The sequence below is a fragment of the Aotus nancymaae genome, unplaced genomic scaffold, assembly GCF_030222135.1.
Source record: "Aotus nancymaae isolate 86718 unplaced genomic scaffold, 86718_ANA_hifiasm-v0.15.2.pri h1tg000002l, whole genome shotgun sequence".
NCBI classification, from domain to species: Eukaryota; Metazoa; Chordata; class Mammalia; order Primates; family Aotidae; genus Aotus; species Aotus nancymaae.
The window spans coordinates 13,731,386-13,754,221 of NW_026988413.1; the positions used below are offsets into that span (position 1 = coordinate 13,731,386).

Sequence of the window (22,836 nt, forward strand, 5' to 3'; positions counted from 1 at the left end):
CATTATTACTAGCGCATACTATTAAGTTAGGTTTTCAATTTTGTCTGACTATTAAAGTAGGTTATAGTTCATCCACAAGGACTCAAATACAGAAGTACAGAGTCCTTCTCAGGACAGATTTAGTTTGCTTTAACAATTCTCCATTTTGGACATTTTTCTCAATTTTGAGAGATTGACCAAACTCTTAGCCATTGATGTTACCATCACCGTCATAAGGGTACTTACATGGTTTTGAAACCCACTGGGAAATAGCAGAACGGTGGATTTTGCAAGGAGGGAATAAAGACTGAGTAAATGATACTCCTTTGCTGAAACTTCCTGTTTACAGGAGAAAAACAAAACCTGGTCGGTTCTAGGATCTCTGTATTTTCTTAAAGCCTTAGTTTGATTATGTCACATTTAGCACAAGTGACTCTAGTTTGGTTTGGTTTGTTGGGGCCTAGTGCATGAGCTCAGTCCATAACAATGGCCTCCCATAATTAAAAAAAAAAAAAAAAAAAAAAAACTCCCCCTTTTTGGCCAGGTTCTCACTTAGGTAAGAGGGTGACCAAAACTTAGGGGCTTAGAGCCACTCTCAGTGACCATCATTTTAGGTTCCCAGTCTCAGCACGTCATTTACAGATTACAGTGTCCTCATGGTCGCACATTTCTTTCAGCTTTTGTCATTCCAGTTGAAGAGAGACCGTTTTGAGTTCTAGAGATGGCTGCATATGAACATTTAAAAAACTTGGAGAGAATATATCGTACCAGGGAGACTATTATGTCTATTGGGAGGATAATACCAAAAATTCGGAGTATGCTCCTTACCCAGGGTTCCCATGAACGAAACCACATAAAATTAAATAGATTAAAGAATAAGCTAGATGAAGAGTCTACTCGCTTGACTGTCTTTTCATTAATCCCCTACAACTGAATTTTTATAATCTACATTTGATGTATTTCTTCATAGGCCAAAAGTGTCAGCAGCTGCACAGGTACTTTTCTGTTTAGCCAATTCTATTATTTAGCATAACTTTCACAAGAGGATTTAAAGTCTGTTGTGTAATTATAGCCTTTAAAGTAGAATTTGCTGTAGAGCCTATTGTGAGGGTGACATTTCTAATTATTGCCTATTTTATTCTAAACCATGGAAAAAGGACCTAACAAATGATATCATTCGACAAGAGTGAAGGCCTCCTGGCAGTGTTCTCTTTAATCCATGATGTGGGTTAAGAGGAGTTTTGACTGATTATGGGCAACATATGTACCACCAAACTTTCTCACCTACACTGGCCCTTCATCTCTATGTATTAAAGTATCCCGTTATCCATTTATAAGGCTGACTGCAAAATTCCTCACAAATAAAAGTATACCCTATAAGTGTACATAATAGACCCCCTTTTCATTTCTATTGTTCATAGAGGCATAAACAAGGAAAACATGTTCAAAGACAAGAGTCTTGTGATAGTAGAAGTCTTTTTTTTCATTTTTAACTTTTAGGTTCAAGACTACATGTGAAGGTTGGTTATACAGGTAAATTTGTTTCACAGGGGTTCATTATACAGATTATTTCATTACCTAGTTATCAAGCCCAGTACGCAATAGTTATTTTTCTGCTCCTCTCCCTCCTCCTACCCTCCACCCTCAAAGTAGACCCCAGTGTCTGTTGTTCCCTTCTTTGTGTTCAGGAGTCCTCATCATTTAGCTTCCACTTATAAGTGAGAACATGTGGTATTTGGTTTTCTGTTTCTAGGTTAGTTTGCTAAGGATAATAGCCTCCTTCTCCACTCATGTTCCCACAAAAGACATGTTCTTGTTGTTTTTATGGCTGCATCATATTCCATGGTGTCTATGTGCCACATTTTCCTTATCCAGTCTGTCATTGATGGGCATTTAGGTTGATTGCATGTCTTTGCTATTGTGACTAGTGCTGCAGTGAACATACATGTGCATGTGTCTTTATGGTAGAATGATTTATATTTCTTAGGGTATATACCCAGTAATAGGATTGCTGGGTTGAATGGTAGTTCTGTTTTTAGCTCTTTGAAGAACTGACACACTGCTTTCCACAATAGTTGGACTAATTTACACTCCCACCAACAGTATCTAAGTGTTCCCATTCATCTGCAACCTTACCAGCATCTGCTGAGGTTTTTTTTTTTCTTTCACTTTTTAATAATAGCCATTCTGACAGGTGTGAGTTGATATCTCATTGCGGTTGATTTGCATTTCTCTAACGATCAGTGATATTGAGGGTTTTTAAAATATATATGCTTGTTGACCACATGTATGTTTCCTTTTGAGATGTGTCTGTTCATGTCCATTGCCCACTTTTTAATGGGGTTATCTATCTTTTCTCTTGTAAATTTAATTTTTTCATTATACTTTAAGTTCTGCGGTACATGTGCAGAACGTGCAGTTTGTTACATAGGTATACATGTGCCATGGTGGTTTGCTGCATCCATCACCCTGTCATCTACATTAGGTATTTCTCCTAATACTATCACTCCCCTAGCTCCCCACCCCCCAACAGGCACTGGTGTGTGATATTCCCCTCCCTCCCTGTGTCCATGTGTTCTCATTGTTCAACTCCCACTTATGAGTGAGAACATGCAGGATTTTGTTTTCTGTTCTTGTGTTAGTTTGCAGACAATGATGGTTTCCAGATTCATCCATGTCCCTGCAAAGGACATGAACTCATCCTTTTTGATAGCTGAACAGTATTTCATGGTGTATATGTGCCACATTTTCTTTATCCAGTCTATCATTGATGGACATTTGGGTTGATTCCAAGTCTTTGCTATTGTGAACAGTGTCACAATAAACATACGTGTGCATGTGCCTTTTAATAGAGTGATTTATAATCTTCTGAGTATATACTCAGTAATGAGATTGCTGGGTAAAATGGAATTTCTGGTTCTAGATCCTTGAGGAATCACCACACTGTCTTCCACAATGGTTGAACTAATTTATACTCACACCAACAGTGTAAAAGCATTCCTATTTCTCCACATCCTCTCCAGCATCTGTTGTCTCCTGACTTTTTAATGATCACCATTCTAACTGGTGTGAGATGATGGTATTTCATTGTGATTTTGATACGCATTTCTCTAATGACCAATGATGATGAACCTTTTTGTCATATGTTTGTTGGCTGCATAAATGTGTCCTTAAGAAAAGTGTCTGTTCATATCCTTTGCCCACTTTTTGATGGGGTTGTTTTTTTCTTGTAAATTTGCTTAAGTTCTTTGTAGATTCTGGATATTAGCCCTTTGTCAGATGGGTAGATTGCAAAAATTTTCTCCCATTATGTAGGATGCCTGTTGACTCTGATGATAATTTCTTTTGCTGTGCAGAAGCGCTTTGGTTTAATTAGTGCTTCTGCACTATTGATCTATTTGTCTCTTTTGACTTTCACTGCCATTGCTTTTGGTGCTTTAGTCATGAAATCCTTTCTCATGTCTGTGTCCTAAATGGTATTGCTTAGGTTTTCTTCTAGGGTTTGTATGGTTTTAGGTCTTAGGTTTAAATCTTTAATCCATCTTGAGTTAATTTTTGTGTAAGGTGTAAGGAAGGGATCTAGTTTCAGCTTTCTGCATATGGCTAGCCAGTTTTCCCAACACCATTTATTAAATAGGGAATCCTTTCCCCATTGCTTGCTTTTGTCAGATTTGTCACAGATCAGATGGTTGTAGATATGTGGCATTATTTCTGAGGGCTTTGTTCTGTTCCATTGGTCTGTATCTTTGTTTTGGTACCAGTACCATGCTGTTTTGATTACTGTAGCCTTGTAATAATATAGTTTGAAGTCAAGTAGCATGATGCCTCCAGCTTTTTTTTTTTTTTTTTTTTTTCTTTTTAGCTTAGGACTACCTTGGCTATATGGGCTCTTTTTTGGTTCCATATGAAATTTAATTCTTTCTAATTAAATTTTCAATTAAATTGTTTTCTTTCTAATTCTATGAAGAAAATCAATTCAACATTCTTAAGAAAATAATTTTCAACCCAGAATTTCATATCCAGCCAAACTAAGCTTCATAAGCAAAGGAGAAATAAAATCCTTTACAAACAAGCAACTACTGAGAGATTTTGTCACCACCAGGCCTGCCTTACAAGAGCTCTCCTGAAGGAAGCACTAAACATGTAAAGGAACAACCAGTACCAGACACTGCAAAAACATACCAAATTGTAAAGATCATAGATGCTATGAAGAAACTGCATCAACTAATGGGCAAAATAACCAGCTAGCATCATAATGGAAAAAATTTTTGCAATCTACCCATCTGACAAAGGGCTAATATACAGAATCTACAAAGAGCTAAAACAGATTTACCAGAAAAAAAACAAATCCATTCAAAGTGGGTGAAGGATATGAACAGACAATTTCCAAAAGAAGACATTTATGAGGCCATGAAACACATGAAAAAATGCTCCTCGTCACTGGTCATTAGAGAAATGCAAATCAAAACCACACTGGATACCATTTCATGCCAGTTGGAATGGCAATCATTAAAAATCTGGAGGCAACAGGTGCTGGAGAGGATATGGAGAAATAGGAACACTTTTACACTGTTGGTGGGAGTGTAAATTAGTTCAACCATTGTGGAAGACAGTGTGGCAATTCCTCAAGGACTTATAAATAAAGCCCCACCTTCCCAGGACAGAGCACCTGGGAAAAAAGGCGGTTATGAGTTCCGCTGGAGCAGACGTAAACGTATCTGCCCAGCAGCTCTGAATGGAACAACGGAGCTCACAGCTCAGCACTTGAGCTCCTATAAGGGACAGACTGTCTCTCAAGCAGCTCCCCGACCCCCATATATCCAAAGAGACTCCTCATAAAGGAGAGCTCAGGCTGACATCTGGCGGGTATCCTTCTGGGACAAAGATAACAGAAGAAGAAACTGGCAGCAACCCTTACTGTTCTGCAGCCACCACAGGTGATCCCCAAGCAAGCAGGGTCTGGAGTGGACCTCCGGCAATCCTACAGCAGAGGGTCCTGACTGTTAGAAGGAAAGCTTAAAAACAGAAAGAAGTAACTTCATCATCAATAAAAAGGACATCCACTCAGAGACCCCATCTGAAAGTCACCAATTACAAAGACCACAGGTAGATAAATCCACAAAGATGGGAAGAAAGCAGCACAAAAAGGATGAAAACACCCAAAACCAGAATGCCTCTCCTCCTCCAAGGGATATAACTTCTCATCAGCAAGGAACAAAGCCAGATGGAGAATTAGTCTGATGAATTGACAGAAACGGGCTTCAGAGGGTGGATGATAACAAACTTCTCTGAGCTAAAAGAACATGTTCAAACCCAATGCAAACAAAGAACGTTGAAAAAAGGTTTGATGAAATGCTAATGAGAATAAACAGCTTTGAGAAGAATATAAATGACTTGATGGAGCTGAAAAACACAACAGGAGAACTTCGCGAAGCATACACAAGTTTCAATAGCCGAATTGACTAAGCAGAAGAAAGGATATCAGATATTCAAGATCAACTCGATGAAATAAAATGAGAAGGCACAATTAGAGAAAAAAGAGTGAAAAGAAATGAACAACGCCTCCAAGAATTATGGCATATTGTGAAAAGACCTAATCTATGTTTGATAGGTGTACCTGAATGTGATGGAGAGAATGAATCCAAGTTGGAAAACACTCTTCAGGATATTAGCCAGGAGAATTTCCCCAACCTAACAAGGCAAGCCAATATTCAAGCCCAGGAAATACACAGAACACAACAAAGATATTCCTCAAGAAGAACAACCCCAAGGCACATAATCATCAGATTCACCAGGGTTGAAATGAAGGAAAAAATGCTAAGGGCAGCCAGAGAGAAAGATCAGGTTACCCACAAAGGGAAGCCCACCAGACTCACAGCAGATCTCTCGGCAGAAACCCTACAAGCCAGAAGAGAGTGGGGGCCAATATTCAACATCCTTAAAGAAAAGAACTTTCAACCTAGAATTTCATATCCAGCCAAACTAAGTTTCATAAGCAAAGGAGAAATAAAATCCTTTACGGACAAGCAATTGCTGAGAGATTTTGTCACCACCAGTCCTGCCTTACAAGAGGCTCCTGAAAGAAGCATTAAACATAGAAAGGAACAACTGGTACCAGCCACTCCAAAAACGTACCAAATGGTAAAGAGCATCGACACAATGAAGAAACTGCATCAACTGACGGGCAAAACAACCGCTATGTTGTTTTAAACAATCAAAATGGCAAGATCAAATTCACACATAACAATATTAACCTTAAACGTAAATGGGCTAAACAGCCTTCTTTTTAAACAACTAGTCATTTTACTTCAGGACAAGAATTTGCCATGCAACATTTTTTCTTAAATAAAATCTCATTTCTTTATAACCTTCTTTGCATAGCTAGGGGGCATGGCTAATTCCATATATCCCCAGGCCTTATTTAGAATTTAATGTCTGCAAAATAAATTGAACAATTTTCGATAGTCAAAGCAGTTTATGATCTGAAAGCATTTAGCAAACCTAATATCTGACCTGCGTAATTTAGACAAAATGTCTTTAACAGTAATCTTTAATGCTGTTTTTATTTTGCTTTAGAAATATTTGATTTAAGCCTTTATTTTTGTTTAAGCCAGTGAATTTGAGCTCTTTCATATAAACATTACAACACATATATAATTGCACAGACAGAAGGTTACTACAGTAGTTCTAAGATTTTTCATTTGCCAGTTTTAAGTTTCTTAACTGGTTATTTATTGGCTTTAGGGTGGAGCCCTTGGAAGAACAGGGCCAGGAAGGGGTTTCTGCTGCCTCTTGTTTTCCCTAAGGAATTCAAGCTCTAATTCATGAAGATAAGGTCTTTTCTAGCAGTTAATCATCATTAATCCAGGAGTTTCAAACTGTGGTCTCTGGGCAAGATGGCTGCCCTGAGTAATAGAAAAGATAAGAAACAGAAAGGAGAGAGAGAAAAGCGTTGCCTGAGGCAGGGTGGGGAAGGTGAAATGATCAGGGAGGCCAGAGAAAGACCCACCCATTGCAGGGACCCTGAAAAAATTCAGGCGGCTGCTTCCGGGTAGTGAAGGAATCTTTTCCAGCAGTCTCATCGCCTTTCAAGTTTCCCCTTTTAGGAAGGAAAAAGCTCCCCATATCCCAGGATACTGTTCATGCCTAGTCCTATCACCCACAGTTGTCAGCAAAGAGTCCAAGGCAGATTATTCCAAAGAAAACAGCAGTTAACATCCTGTAGTGTCAAACCCATTCTTAGTATAAAGGGACTTTACCTAGAGCCCTCATTTTAAAAATGTACCTCACTGCATTGTTATTCATGCAGAACATTCCACTGTATGTTATCTTTAGTAAGATTTTGCTGTTCTGTAAGACTTCACTCCCTCCCAGGCCTAAAGTATAAGCCAGAAAGCACTCAGATTTCCAGAAATTAAGGGTGCCATTTTTACCTAAAATACTGGCTTTACGTTCAGGTTCTCTTGACTAACTTAGCCAATGATTTTTTTTTTCCCAAGTGCGCAAGAAAAATGAAACAAAGGGGTATAACACGAAAATCTCTGAATTTTCAAAAGCCAAGATTTATAACCCCTGCAATATTACTGCTTACTACCAGTTCCTTTCTGACCCAGTCAGATGTAAGAGGCCTCTAACTGGATCCAAGCCAGTTAATTCCCAGATCAAATCCATTGCTAGACCCAGTCCAGTTTCTGTCACGACTCCACACCCAGTTTGGATCAGAAATTTGCTCAAAGAAACTCTGAGAGCTCAAAACACAAATCCGTGGAGCTCCAAAATCCAAGAGGGAGCTTACCCATGATCCCCAGCTGCTCTGAGAGATCGATGGACGCAAGTGGGTTCTGCAGGTACCTCGTGTGCTCACTCAGCACTCCCGGGGGTTCCTAGAAGCTCCACTTGGATCCCGCTTCTGACACCATCTGATAAAAGAAAATCTTCAGCCGAATTAAGTTTAAAAGAGTTAATTAAGCAGTGAACGATTAGTGAATCAGGCAGCCCCCAGAATCACAGCAGATTCCCAGAGATTCCCTTGACTGGTGAATTCTAAAAGGGCATGGATTATGTCTCTTTAGCTTATGTGTATAGATACCACCTGCAGGTTTGAGATTGATGTTAAGTAATCATACCATGCTTCCACACATGCTCTTCTCCTTCTTCACTTTTCTATGCCATTTCTGTTTGTTTGATGTACTTGTAATAATCTCTGTTGACATTTGAAGGATAGAAGCAAATGCCACTTTAAAGCTTCCTCAGTGCAGATGAAACGATGATAATCATACAACACATTTTTAACACTTTTCTGGAGAAGTCAAAGCCCTTCAAGACATTAACTCATTCATCCTCACAATAGCTATATTAGAGATAACTGGGGACAAGCATTATTGGCATTTTACAAATGGATGCTGAGGTCACCTGAGGAACTTTTAACAAAAGTCATAAAATATTATAGTGAAAAGTTCAACTCTCTGTTTTCAGCGATGGCACTGAGGCCCAGCAGCACAAAATGACTTGCCTTGCTCTACAGCAGGGCAGCAGCAGAGGAGGAGGACTGCAGCTCAGTCATCTTTGGCACCTGCAGGTCATCATTCTCACACTTGTGGGATGGTTTTGGGGCAGGCCAGTGTCCACAGGAGCCAACAGCGAAACAGAGGATTTGAAGGCAACAGAGCAAAGTAAATCAGTTCAGAGCAGCCCGTGGACAGGCTGTCTTTTTCTTCTTTGAACACACGTTTAAATCTAACACTGACTTTCCACACTGAAAATTTTCAGGGAGTTCTACAACATTTTACCGTTAATAATGAATGCCGATAGGTCACATTTTGTGGCTTTGGACTGTCATTCTTATTTTGTAAGCCCAGTAAGCTTTTCTTTTTTCTTAAAGCAGCTGTGATTGGCTCTTTAACTGCAACATGGGGGCTTTTATGAGTAGAACATGCTGATGACATAATCCATTAGGGAATTCTCTTTAACACATAATAATGATTTCTTTTGTTTATTTTAGAAAGGCCTAAAGATTTGAAAGTGATGATCTTTGTAAACATTTTCTAACTGGCATAATTAGTGTTGATTTCTCCAAGCAGCAGCATTTTCCTGGTCTAATTGTTTTTCAATCAACAGCTTGAGTCATAACACAGAAAATGTGGAGAAGGAAGAATAATTGAACATCAGAAGCCTTCTAATGCCTTCCAGCCCTCATCCAAGGGCAAGGGAAATGTGACTTCTGAGAAAGATGAAGATAAATGCAGCCAGTCTCAAAGAGAATTATAATAGCCCTTCCTTGGACATTTGAGTTCAAGGAAGGATTAGTTGTCAGGAGAGGGAGGTGATGAGTGCTCACCTTGGGAAGAGTCTTAGCAGATCGGGTTTTGAGAGATAAGGAACATAAAGAAAGCACAGCTGATGCCTTGTTATCAGAGACATGCATAACAATAAGTTTCGTTCTTATCATTTTCACAAGCACTAAGAAGTTCTGGTAGATACTGCAGGTTAATTTCCAGGGTGTCCTGCATCAATGAGTAGAAGTAAAGGCTGTCCTTGGTGAGCTTCAATGAGTTGACAAAGGAAGGGTCCTCACCACCTACAGGCTGTGTGCTCAGCATCTCTCTCCGTGCTCTTCCAAGAAGCTTCAATGCAGATATATCATAGACTAGATAATTTTGCCCTGAATTTGGCACAGTACTTTTTCCAACTTGGATTTATTCTGATGCACTTTAAATCAGTAAATATTTCTTAATGCTTTGCATGGCATTACTTAAGCTTTCAGGGAAACCAAAGATAAACCAAGAGGGAGGCACTTCCCTTTATAAGTTGCTAGCCTTTCTTCCCAAATTTTTCCCCCAGATTGTAATGTGGAATTTTAATATTGAAAAACTTCAAACCTGCAGAAAAACTGAAGGGACAGTACAGCAAAATCTTTCACTGAGATTCACCAAGTACTAACATTTTTTCTGCATTTGTATTTATTTCTTTATATGTGTACTAGGCCATTCTCACATGGCTAAGAGACTGGGTAATTGAATTGGGCTCACGCTTCTGCGGGCTGTACAGGACCAGCGTGCCAGCAGCTGCTTCTGGGAAGACCTTGGGAAGCTTTTACCCATGGCAGAAGGCAAAGCAGGGGCAAGAGAGAGAGTGTGGGGGGGTGCCATGCACTTTTAAATGATCTGAACTTGAGAGAACTCACTATCTCAAAAACAGCACCAAGCTATGAAGGATCCACCCAGGATCCTCCCACCAGGCCCCTCCTCCAGCACTGGAGATGACAAATCTCATGTTGAATTGTAATCTCCAGTGCTGGAGGAGGGACAAATCTCCAGACAATATGTGAGTATGAGTGTATGTGCATTACGCTCTGAACTACTTGAAAATAACTTGGAGACATAATACTAAGCGCCTGAAATTCTTCAGCTTGTATCTCCTAGGAACGAGATCATTCTCCTGTTTAACTACAGTGCTATTATACACTCCCAAAATGTAACATTGATGGAATAATAGTGTACAGTCCATTTCTTACTCCCCAAGTGTCCCAGTGGTGCTCTTTATACCTTTTTAAAATCTGGAATCTACTAAAAAAAACATGCACTGTATTTAGCTGTCATATCTATTTGGTCTGTTTTAATCTAGAAAAGTCCCTTCACGTTTTTGGTCTTTCATGACACTGACAGCGTTTAGAGTTCAGGCCCACTAACCTGTCGGCTGCCCCACATTCTGCATTTGTCTACACTTTCCTCATGATTCAACTCAGGTCAGGCATTTTTGGCAAAAAGTAATTACTAGGTGATGTTGTATTCACCCCTAGCATCATAGCAGGAGGCACGTGATATCAGTATGGCCTTTTATTGGTGATGCTAAGGATCATTTAGCTAAGATCAGACTCATGAGATCTCTCTGCTACCTTTTTTCTTTTGAAATTAAAAGCAATAGGTGGATACTGCTTTGGAACTGGGTGCTATCCTGTTCCTCCACATTTTGCCCAGTTTTAGCACCCATCCATCGATGGTTCTTGCCAAAACTAGTTATTACACTGGTGGCTGCAAATGGTGCCTTTCTAATTCTGCCATTCCTTCCTTTAGTAGTTGGCATTCTTCTGTAAAGAATAGGTTTTCCTCTCTCCACCTGCTTTGGGCAATTCATTATTCAATATATTATAATGCTTCTCTTTCTCAGGATTCTTTCCTGATGTCCCAGATTTGTCCCAGTCCTTGTGTCCTTTTGACAGATCTACATCTGTTTTTGAGCACTCTCTTGCTTTCTGGAACAAGATGTTTCAAGCTCACTCTGTACTTTGCCTGCTTGAGACAAGGCATCTAAATAATCAGTTTTACATACAAAGTATGTTCCAGCGAAGCCATCGAGTCATTTGTAAATAGAAAAGAGAATTTTTAATTTGGCCTGTAGCATTTGGAGAATCAAAGAGCGGTACAGCGTAGAAAGTGACATTGAGTTTAAGCTTGAAGGATACAATATGCAGAGAAAAGATGATTTGTTCTTGGAGGGAACATGTCAAAAATTCTCGTAGAAGCAGGAAATTCCTGATCTATTCAAGGAATAACAAGTAGCATAGAGTGGTTGGCAAGCAGGTAGGAAATATAGATGGCAAAGGGCCTTAAGTGCCGTGCCAGGATGTTTGGGCCAGGAAGAGGGAATGTTTTTGCTTTGTTTTGAACATTTCATTATAGGCAATTAGGGCCCACCAGTTATTCTTTCACATGGGTTACAGGAGCGGGAAGGGAAGGTAATGATTTGGAGAAAGGAGTACAATTAGAAGATCATTTGCAGTTATTAGAAGAAAAATTAGAAGATCATTTGCAAGTACAATTAGAAGATTATAAGTATCTTTTTTGTATAGTGACTGCTTTTCCTCTGAGTAGATACCCAGTAGTGGAATTGGAGACCATTATTCTAAGTGAAGTAACTCAGGAATGGAAAACCAGATGTCATATGTTCTCACTCATAAGTGGGAGCTAAGCTATGAGTATACAAAGGCATAAGAATGATACAGTGGACTTGGGGGGTTTGGGGGAAAGGGTGAGAGGTGGGTGAGGGATAAAAGACTACAAATTGGGTACAGCATACACTGCTTGGGTGATGGATGCACCAAAATCTCACAGATCACTACTAAAGAACTTACTCATGTAACCAACTACCACCTGTTCCCAAAATAAATAAAACGAAATAAAAATAAATAAGCTCTTCCCTTCAAAAAAAAAAAAAAAAGGAAGATTATTTGCCACATATCCAGGCAGACATCTATTTATTATATACTTTATAGAATGTAGTATATATTCTCTTGGTAATTTTAAATTAAGGTTGTTTGGATTTCGTGTTTTTGGTTGTCCTTTCTACAGCTCCTACTAGATATTTCTCAGCCTTCAAGCTGAAGGGCAGAGGACTGAGTCCGTCTCGCTTCTGAGCACATGTTTTGTATTTAAGTGTTTTGTTGATCCATTCACATCATAAGTTTAAGTCACTCGAAATGGTTTGGGTTTAATGTTCTCTTTATAAGCTGGGACTCTGTGCCTGCATATCTACATATGAAATGAATATTAATATCTGTATAATCAAACCAAAAAATAATGTTCCTCTGACAAAAGCAGATAATTGAATCATACAATATAGATCCTGCTCCAACAACCTAGAACTGCACTGTTCAATCCGTACAGTAACCACTGGCTACATGTGGCTCTTGAGTACTTAAAATGAGCCTTGTCTAAATTGAGACATGCTGTAAATGGATTTCAGAGACAGCATGAAAAAAGGAATGTTAAAAAATCTCAATTTTTATATGTTGATGATGTTAAAATGATTTTGGATATATTGGCCTAAATAAGAGGTTAACATTTTTTGTATTTTTACTTTTTTCAGGTGGCTACTAGAAAATTTAGATCTGTGTATCATACATTTTTATTTGGCAGTGCTGAGATAAATAATTAAATGTATTTATTTGGTAGATTGTCTCAAATTTGTATTTCCTAAGATTCTAATAGAAATATAAGTACACAAAAGGCACGTACTCCACAGCTTTACACTAGGACTGCTTTGAGTTTTTGCCTTCAAGAAAATGATTTTATTTTTGAAAAATTTCAGGAGCAACCATAAGTGCCATTTTATAACAAACAAATTCCTGAACTGTTCCCAGAATTCATATTTTACCACATAAATTAGAAATTTTTTAAATATATTTTGCCTCGTGTGTACATAAAAGACCTTTTTAAAAATATATTGTCAAAAAATTAAAATTGTAAAGACCTATAATAGTGAACTGATGTTAAAGACAGTATAGTTTTCTTTTCCTGTTAATGAAATCTGAGTTTTCTTACTGTGTTGCCATTTCTCCAAACAGGCTAAGAATTCTCAGAGAGTGAATGGTGAATGTAGAGTAGACGTGGTCCCATTAATGTCTTAGTGATGTCTAGTATGCCTAACTTAACTCTCAGAACTTAAACCTAATGTTCCAGAATGGTAGGGAGCCTTAAGATTCATCATAATAGGTTCATTAAGCATTTGTCTATATGAGATGTAAAGTATCCATTAAGTCTTAGAGTGATTCCTAGGCTCCCACTAACGCATCTCCTTAAGTCTGCATCAGGCTGCAGAAAGACAACTCTGTACTTCAGGAAAAGACCAACATCAGTTCTCTTCTTTAGAGCTCTTCAAAGAATCACCTTAACCTCGCTTACTCACTTGTTAGTGTCTCTCTGACAACTTTTATTATCATCATAGCCTGTGATTGTAGCCTCTGTGAGCTTCATTTTCCTCATCTATAAACTGAACATAAAACCCTGCTATGCCCTGAGTGCCTGGTGTACTGTAAGGCCTCCAATGTCATCTTAAATGAATGAGGACTATGCCCATCTCAAATAGCACCAGGCAAAGCTAGTTCACTCTATTTTGCCCTCAGGATTTATTGATTTTCGAAATGTTCCCATTGCCTTCTTAAATAATTTACTTACTTTACCAAAGAATCAGTGTTGATCTACAGATTCTTGGGAAGCCAGGCCAGGGGGCAGGCCTCTAGGGATGCCAGTGGCCCCCCACTGTCAAAGGATTCCCCTCCCTCTTGAATACACAACCCATCCTGGCTGCCAGGAAGGCACCTCTGCCCTCTTTATCCTGCCTCATGCTTCTCTCCTGTCTGCTGGGTTTGATTGTATATGCATCTTTCTCTTTTACCAAAATGTGAGGACCCTGAGGGCAGAGACACTCATCCTTAAACCCTAGTGCCTGGCACAGAGTGAGGCTTTAATATCTATTAAATAAATGCATACATACATGCAGGCCAAGGAATCACCTGAAATGATGTTAAGTATTTCACGAAAGCTAGCCTGGAAAAGTTACGAGAGTACCTCATTCTATTCTCAGCTGCCTATAAACTAATCACTTGAATTCAGGCCTTTGCTCATTGTTCAGATCATGACATCTCTCTTTTTGTTAACTTTAAAAGACAAAGCTGATCTATTTTATTGGGAGGATAATAGGAGAAAGCAGAGAAGATGGAAACTGAATATGTATCATATATTAGATTGGCCATATAATCCATACAATGTCCCTGTGAAGTGGATATTTTCTACATTTTTACTGTTGATGACACAAGGCCCAAAGAGTTTAAATAACTGAATTTGTAAAGCTGGTGAATGCTAGAGCTGGGATTTGAACCTAGGTCTGACTTACTAACTTCACCATGATGGAGTCATGCTCTTTGATAGAGAGATGCCTTTTCTATAAAAGCACCTGAGCAGAAAAGTCATGCAGGTGCACAGAGAATGAATGCTTCCCACTGTTGCTTCTCAGTGCTAAAAGCATCCAAGGCCTAGCAAAACACTCCTTCATGCTTCCAGCTCCAATCAAGAGGCCACAGTTCACTAATGTCGCTTGTGGAGGAAAGATGGGCAAGAAACCAGGGGCAAATGACCCCACTAACTGAGAAGAGTTGAATAGGCTGGGCGCTGTGGCTCATGCTTGTAATCCCAGCACTTTGGAAGGCCGAGGTGGGCAGATCACAAGGTCAGGAGTTTGAGACCACCCTGGCCAACAAATGAAACCCCATCTCTACTAAAAATACAAAAATTAGCTGGGCATTGGTGGCAGCCACCTGTATTCCCATCTACTCAGGATGCTGAGGCAGGAGAATCACTTGAACCCGGGAAGCAGAGGTTGTAGTAAGCCAAAAGTGCACCACTGTACCCCAGCCTGGGCAACAGAGCTAGATTCCATCTCAAAAAAAAAGGGAAAGAAAAGCAAAGAGTTGAATGATTGGTATCCACCAGTTTGCCAGCTTTTGCTTTGTAGTCCTCTGTCTTTCCAGCTTTACAAAAAAGCTGAGAGGACATCACTGAAAACAATAGAACACTGAGTGCTCATTCTCATTTTTACCTTTGAGAAAGAAAACAGCCTGAGATAATGGATGAAAATTGTAAAATCTATGTCAATGTGTTTGTCACACAAAATATGGTTGCTTATAAGCTTGCACATAGATCTGTAATTTATTTTTGCCTTTTCTTAAAAACGGGACTTGAGGCCAGGAGCAAGGGGGCCTCAAGTCCCATTTTTTTTCCACCCCCCATCAAGTGGAGGGTGGATGTATATATGATACATATATACATCAAATTTTATAGGTTTCCACCCCCCATCAAGGGAGGCTGAGGTGGGCAGATCACGAGGTCAGGAATTCAAGACCAGCCTGGCCAATATGGTGGAATCCCATCTCTACTAAAAATAAAAAAAAAAAATTATTCAGGCATAGTGGCGTGCACCTGTAGTCCTAGCTACTCGGGAGGCCAAGGCAGAAGAATCACTTGAACCCGGAGGTGGAGGCTGCAGTGAGCTGAGATCATGCCACTACACTCTAGCCTGTGCAGCAGAGTGAGAGTCTGTCTTAAAAAAAAAAAAAAAAAAAGCGGTGGGGGAAGGGACTTGATGACTTGATCTGATGATTGGTTGTCTTTCAACAACTATGGTTGGCTGTACTCTACTCTGCAAACAAAGGGGTAAAAAATCCAAGTCAGACTTTCTGTAGCTCAGCCAGCCAAAGTTTTGGACAAATCCTCCAGGGTAGAAATGGAGAGGTAATTTGTTTTTTTCCTGTCTGTACACAGTTGTCTCTTTACTAGTTTCATGTACTTATGTCATGATTGACCTTCAGATACTTGGGGTAGAGGGAGTTCATCATAATTCCAAATATTTTCTTTAAAAATTTTTGTTCTTCTAAGGGACACCTTAAGGTTTTGTCCAAAAATATGATTCTTTGACTTGAAGAAAATATATTCCAGGCCAGGCATAGTGGCTCATGCCTGTAATCCCAGCACTTTGGGAGGCCAAGGTGGGTGGATTGCCTGAGCTCAGGAATTCAAGAACAGCCTAGGCAACATGGTGAAACCCCATCTCTCCTAAAATACAAAAGATTAGCCAGGCGCAGAGGCATGTGCCTGTAATCCCAGCTACTCGGGAGGCTGAGGCAGGAGAATTGCTTGAACCTGGGAGGCAGAGGTTTTAGTGAGCCGAGATCGCGCCACTGCACTCCAGCCTGGGTGACAAGAGCAAGACTCCATCTCAAAAAAAGAAAAAAGAAAAGAAAATATATTCCAAAGTAATTGTAGTGACATAGGAAATTAAATTCATGACTTTGTCTCTCAACTTACTCATCTTAGTTTTCCATGATTTTAATTATACTTTCTATAAAATTAGAGATAATCAAAACTACTTAATTGTTATCTTTAAATTGTAACTGTCTGGTAACTGGTCTTGTTGGAACTTTAAATATTATAAAATAAAATAAAAACATAATTTACAAGTACAGCTAAATGCAAAAAAATCTTTCCTTCAAAAAAAAAATTCCATCTTCTTATGCTCAAATACAACCACTTTGATTATTTTCCCATTTGAAATTAACTAGGATACAACTGTATCTTAGCAATGTATGTGTCAAATTCAAGTGGGGCTGTGTATGCATGGTTCTTCATGAGGGAGTTTCCACTTTAAAGTTGGCTGGCCTACTGACGCACTCGAGATTGCCTTCACAGTGAAGGGGTGTGAAGTGCCCCCTGACTCCCTCCCTCTGGGCTGTTGGGAAAACCTTGAAACCCTAGGCCTGGCATAGGTCTCAGTAAGCTACTTGGTAAGCACCCACGTTCCAGGCAAGACCACACCATTCCGGAAAGGTAGAGATTTCAAATGACTCTGCTGTGAATCCCTCCAAGATCACCACCCTACTCTACCAACTATGTAATAGTGTCTATATCTATACATATTTATGTATATATCACCAGTGTTCAGAAACATCATCTCACGGAAGTCCCAAATGACTCAAGAGTTAAGAGCCTCTTCTATTGAAGTTTGTATCACGGCGATATTCACATGAGATTCACTCTGTATTCCTGTGTAGCTTTACTTTTATGTTTGCATTAGTAAAAATGTTAATAACTATGAAAAATAGTTTGAGTTTTAGTAAATAAACTGTGTGAACTGCTAATACTGATGATACATTATCTTGCAGTACCATTCCTAAATTTTTAAATTGCCTTTTCAAGATTTCCTCAGAAAGATAGGAGGCTCCCTCTAGTGGGAAGTGAGCATTGTAATTGATGTATTTCCTCCAAAGCAGTGTGTATAACTTCATAGGTTTTTGTCTGAAGGAAAAGGGGCCGCTTCTGACTCTGGTAATTTTGGCTCCATAACATTTATTCAGTTTTCTCTCTGAATTTTGGTAAAGAAAATAATATTGATTACCAAGGAATGCTTATAGGACAGCTGTGAGTTTAGGGTCATGTTGATTAAGTGAATTGCTCCTGTGTAAGCAAAGAGAAGTGAAGTTACCAATTTGTGCCTAGGCCTTAACTTGTTAGAAAAATAAAAAACATATTTATATGTATATATAAATGAAATGTACAAATATATAAATTCTAATCTTAATTCATAAGCCTTTTACTTTGATAAGTAGTTTAAAGGATTATCTCATCATCTCTTGCCCTCACTTTATAGCTGAGTTTAAGTCACTTGCTCAAGATTACATATTTGAAAATTGGCTTTGACCTTTGAGTTTCTGTTAATTTTACAGAAAGTAAGCCACATTTGCTTTGGATTTTTTTTTTACTTCATGAGAAAACAATGACCAAAATCACATGCTTTTTTTTTTTAAGTAATTTGCTGTCTGTCTCATGTCATTTATACTTGAAGCTAAAACTATATCTTTATAGAGTTTAATAACATATTAAATCTTAATTCCGAATCACCAATAGAAACTAAAATTTTACTCAGGCAAGGAAGTAAGTAGCACATTACAAATATGGGTTTTGGTTTTACAGTTGTAAAAAAGAAAAAGATTTTAATAAAATTTAATATTGAAAATGATATATAACCCAAAATGGTAAATAACCCAAAATGGTAAATAACCAATAACCAAGTCCAGGAAGAATGTTTACAGCAAGTTATAGAAATTTCCCATTTTAAAGCTGTACATCATATATTTCACCTATCCCACATTTATATGTATTTTTTTTTATCAAAGTATGTGCTTACTTTCTTTTTGGTAAGTGACAAAGTTAATCTACACTGGAGGAAGAGAGAAAATAGTTACTAATTTTTTCCCTTATTTTCTTACAGCAAATGATGTGCTTGCTTTTGGAACACTGGTCAGTACTTCCAATACCTACGACGGGTCTGGTGTTGTGACTGTGGAAACTGACCACCCACTCCTCTGGACGATGGCCATCAAAAACCAACCTGTCGACTGGCGCCCATAAGCATGCCTCTGCCTTACCTCATTTGTCAACAGTTCATTGCTCAACAAGAACGATTCACCTGGGTTTGCAGGAATCTAAACGCTTCTAGGGGAAGTCCACTGGGTTTAAAGATGTTAGGGTTTAGATAATACAGGTAACATTATAAATGACAGACGTCATTTATAAACTAACGGTTGGAACCTAATGGGGATCGTTCCACTATACAATTCAGTACTGATTATTATTCTTATGTTATTAATCATTCCGGAAAATTGTTTTTAATTTGAAGCAGAGAAAACTCTGTTGGGGTTACTCTTGGAGTCTAGAACATTCTTAAATGTCTAACAACAGAGAAAACTCTGTTGGGGTTCCTCTTGGAGTCTAGAACATTCTAAAATGTCTAACGACAAGGGCTACCTCTGAGTATCTTTTAGTTTTCATTTTCTATATACATTACCTCTTGCTGAAAAAAAAAATTCCTTTCAGACTGGGGTGTCAGAGGCGCACCAGGTCACTCTGACCTTATTGCTCTCTTTGGTATTGTCTTTTTTAAATCAATCAAGAATCATTTACCTAATTCCTTTAATTCCTAACATGATTTTTTATTAATATCCTAACATGATGAAGTTAATAATTGACCTAATTGTTAAATTTTAAAATAGGTAGTTATGTAAGCAATAGGTAAAAAGAGAAATGATATGAAAGATAAATGATGGTTCATGGAGCCCTACTCACACATTAACCCCCAAATTCAAAAGTAAGTATGCGAGAGTTTAGGGGGCTGACAGTTCCATCATCACAACCTAAAGGGAAAAAGTTGTGCAGAGGAAACTTAAGCATAAAAATTGAATCATTATCTAACATACCTTAGACTGAAAAACGGTTGGTTTAAAGACCAGAAGTGAATTCACATTACCAGAAAATGAGTTTGTCTATGGGGATCCATGAACATCACATACTAAGGAGCCTAACTCCAAAGCCTGTGCTCTCATCCGGGTCTGCTCTTTGCCTGCGTTTCCAGACCCCTTTCCTTAGCTGTAAAATGGAAGCAGTTGGACTGATGGTGTCCGAGGTTCTTTCCCACACTGAGATTCTAAATACTGACACTTAGCAGTCATAGGGCTGATAATACACACAGTTACTGACTCAGCCTAAACAACCTGGTACATCAAAATGTATTCACCTTCTTTTGTAAAGAGACCATCTTCTGTCTTCTCTCCACTTTTCTCTGTTTTATGAAACCAACAATTGACATACAAACCGTGATTGAAGAAGGACCTGTCCAACATGTTTTATGTACACAAATCCCTATGTTGCTATAAGAAAAGTGGCCAGCAACTATTTCCTCCTTGGTGCTATGACAGTGTGACACTCAGGTTGCCTGCAGAGAATGAAAGGAGCAATGGCCCACGTGACTGTGGCATTTTTGGCACTTGTCATTACTTTCTGCTTAACTGGAAGTTGAAGGTCAGCCGTATTTCCATCTTCAGTTTCTGAAGACTAGTTATATATTCATTACTAGAAATATATTCATAATATATAAAAGAAATATATCTATAATTTAAAAATTTTACTACCAAAGAATGCATGTTCTATTTGCCCTGAAAATGTTACCCATGTCAATAAATGGATACTTATCAAAAAAAAAAAAAAAAAAAGTTTGCTGAAGCTTAGTAACTATTGAGGGGTGGGGAATAAAAAAAAGCATTGAGACTTATCTCACATCACCACCTGTGTATCAGGCTGTAGCCATTGGGGGCCCACAGAAGGGGTTCTTTTCAAACATAGGCCCCCATTCCCATTTCCTCCCAGGCGACTGAGGAATTAGGTGCTGGTTTTAACCATATGTGTGTTGTCAGGCCCGGGGACCTCTTCCATCCTTGTCAAGGGGAGTGCTACCCTTCTCTCCTTTCATACAACACTAGGTGCTGGTTTTATTACAGTCAGCCCTCCGTATCAGTGGGCTCCACATTCATAGATTCAGTCAATCATGGAATGAAAATAATTTGTAAAAAGAATGGTTGCATCTGTACCGAACACATACAGACATTTTTCTTGTCATTATTTCCTAAACAATACAGTACAACAACTGTTTACTTAGCATTTATATTGTATTGGGTATTACAAGTAATCTAAACATGATTTAACATATACAGGAGGGTGTACCTGGGTTATATGCAAATATCACATCATTTTATATAAGGGACTTAAGTATCCCATCCACAGATTGTGGTACCTGCAGGTTGGGGTTTGGGGAGGTTGTCCTGGAACCAATTCTTGCAGATATCAAGGGATGACTATATTTGACCCCTTCCCATTCCTTAAACCTACTAAGTGGGTTTTTCTCTTTATGTGCTGCCCCACCATGGCAGTGAAGTATCCACTTATGTTTATAACAATACAAGTCTACAGATGGTGAGCTCTCAGGTGCACCCAGTGAACTATCTGAGCCTCCCGGGAAGTCCCTCTTCTTTCAACACTGGTCAGCTCAGATCCTGACCTCCAGCTTGTAGCCATAAAAGAGACTGCAGGTTGGGCCCTGCTGGGAAAGTGACAGGTGCTCTCTAACGTTCTGACTCAGTCACTTTCTTATTTCTGTGGGTCAGATTTATAGCATTTATAAATCTAGTGACTGTCACCCCCAAATATCATCTGGCTACCTAAATCACTGACTAGTGAAAACATGCTATAATCTCACTTATCTTTAGAAAGCAGGGAAAATCTGAAAATGGCTGGAGCTATTGCAACCTGGTTGGAGTCACATGTGACCATGACATATAATAAGTTATATGTGTGGTTCAAGGAACTGGGGCTCGAGGGGGCCACTGGTGACCATCACTCAGAGCAGAAAGAGGTGGACACAGCCTGGGGCATTCCTAAAGGTAAATGCTCAAACTTTGGTGTCACGCTTCTCTGTGTGTGGAATGCATTTCAGCTATGCTTCTGCGTGTGGTGCAGACCTTGCCTACTACTGCTGCACAAACTTTCTCCAAAGCTTTACTTGAACTATGAAAAGAAAGCAGCACATAGATCTGGCATGATTGAGACCGATGATATATGCCAAGTCAGTACGCAGCAAGAAACTGTTCTCTCCTCTAAGGCTCTGTGATTATGAGAGGCGTATGGTCAGAATGGTAACTTTCAAACTATATTGACCATGGCCCACTAGAAATACATCTTAGCCTAGTGACCTAGTGACCTAGTCCATAGACGCACATATACACAATAAAACGTGTGTACTTCAGTATTTTTATTCTAAACTGAAAAACGTTCAGAAATATTTTCTAGATTGGAAAAAGAACACCTAAGGGAAGAGCAAAATGCATAAAGGTACCTATTTGTTTTTTTTTTTTTTGAGATGGAGTTTTGCTTTTGTTGCCCAGGCTGGAGTGCAATGGTGCCATCTTGGCTCACCACAACCTCTGTCTCCCACGTTCAAGTGATTCTCCTGCCTTAGCCTCCTGAGTAGCTGGGATTCCATGCATGCATGCGCCACCATGCCCAGCTAATTTTTGTATTTTTAGTAGAGATGGGGGTCTCTCCATGTTGGTCAAGCCGGTCTCGAACTCCTGACCTCAGATGATCTGCCCACCTCTCCCAAAGTGCTGGGATTATAGGCGTGAACTACCGCACCCAGCCAAAGTACCTTTTTAAAAAAATGTGTGTGTGTGTGTGTGTATGTGTGTGTGTCTGTATGCATGCAAGTGTTCTGCATTGAATGTTCATTTTTTTCCATAAATATAGGACAACAGGAGTGTAGCTTTAAAAAATCTTTCCCATCAAAGAATTAAGATACCCCATTATCAAAGTATTTTTAAAATATGTTTCAAAACTTAAATGATAAAAGTAAATTATTTAAAACTGGCATATTTGAGCAAGACTACATCTGGAGATATTTCAGCTTATTATTTCATAATGTAACCAAGGTCACACATGCAACATTTTTCTACTCCTGGTCTCGGTGTTTGTTTCACGGCCTTTATCACCAAACTATTAATAGCTTTTATTCTTACATGTGTGTTAAGAGAAATAACCTACCAATGACAGCAGGTTGAGTATGATCCTATTTGGGAATAAATCAACACAACCCTCTTAGGAAATGGGCAGGGGTATTAGATTATTTAGGTTGTCTTTAGAGTGT

General features: G+C 39.0%; 1 protein-coding gene and 1 pseudogene across 1 annotated transcript in view; one reads left to right on the plus strand and one right to left on the minus strand.

Moving 5' to 3' along the window:
• TPK1 (thiamin pyrophosphokinase 1) overlaps positions 1–20,334 on the plus strand; it is a 395,367-nt gene extending 375,033 nt beyond the window's left edge. The window contains exon 9 of the mRNA XM_012447567.2: positions 18,577–20,334. Coding sequence (XP_012302990.2) covers positions 18,577–18,716 — 140 coding nt within the window. The 3' untranslated portion in view covers positions 18,717–20,334. The remainder of the gene's footprint in view (positions 1–18,576) is intronic.
• Positions 20,335–20,518: 184 nt separating this feature from the next.
• On the minus strand, positions 20,519–20,617 carry LOC135274535 (U6atac minor spliceosomal RNA; annotated as a pseudogene).
• Between the last annotated feature and the right edge of the window lie 2,219 nt (positions 20,618–22,836).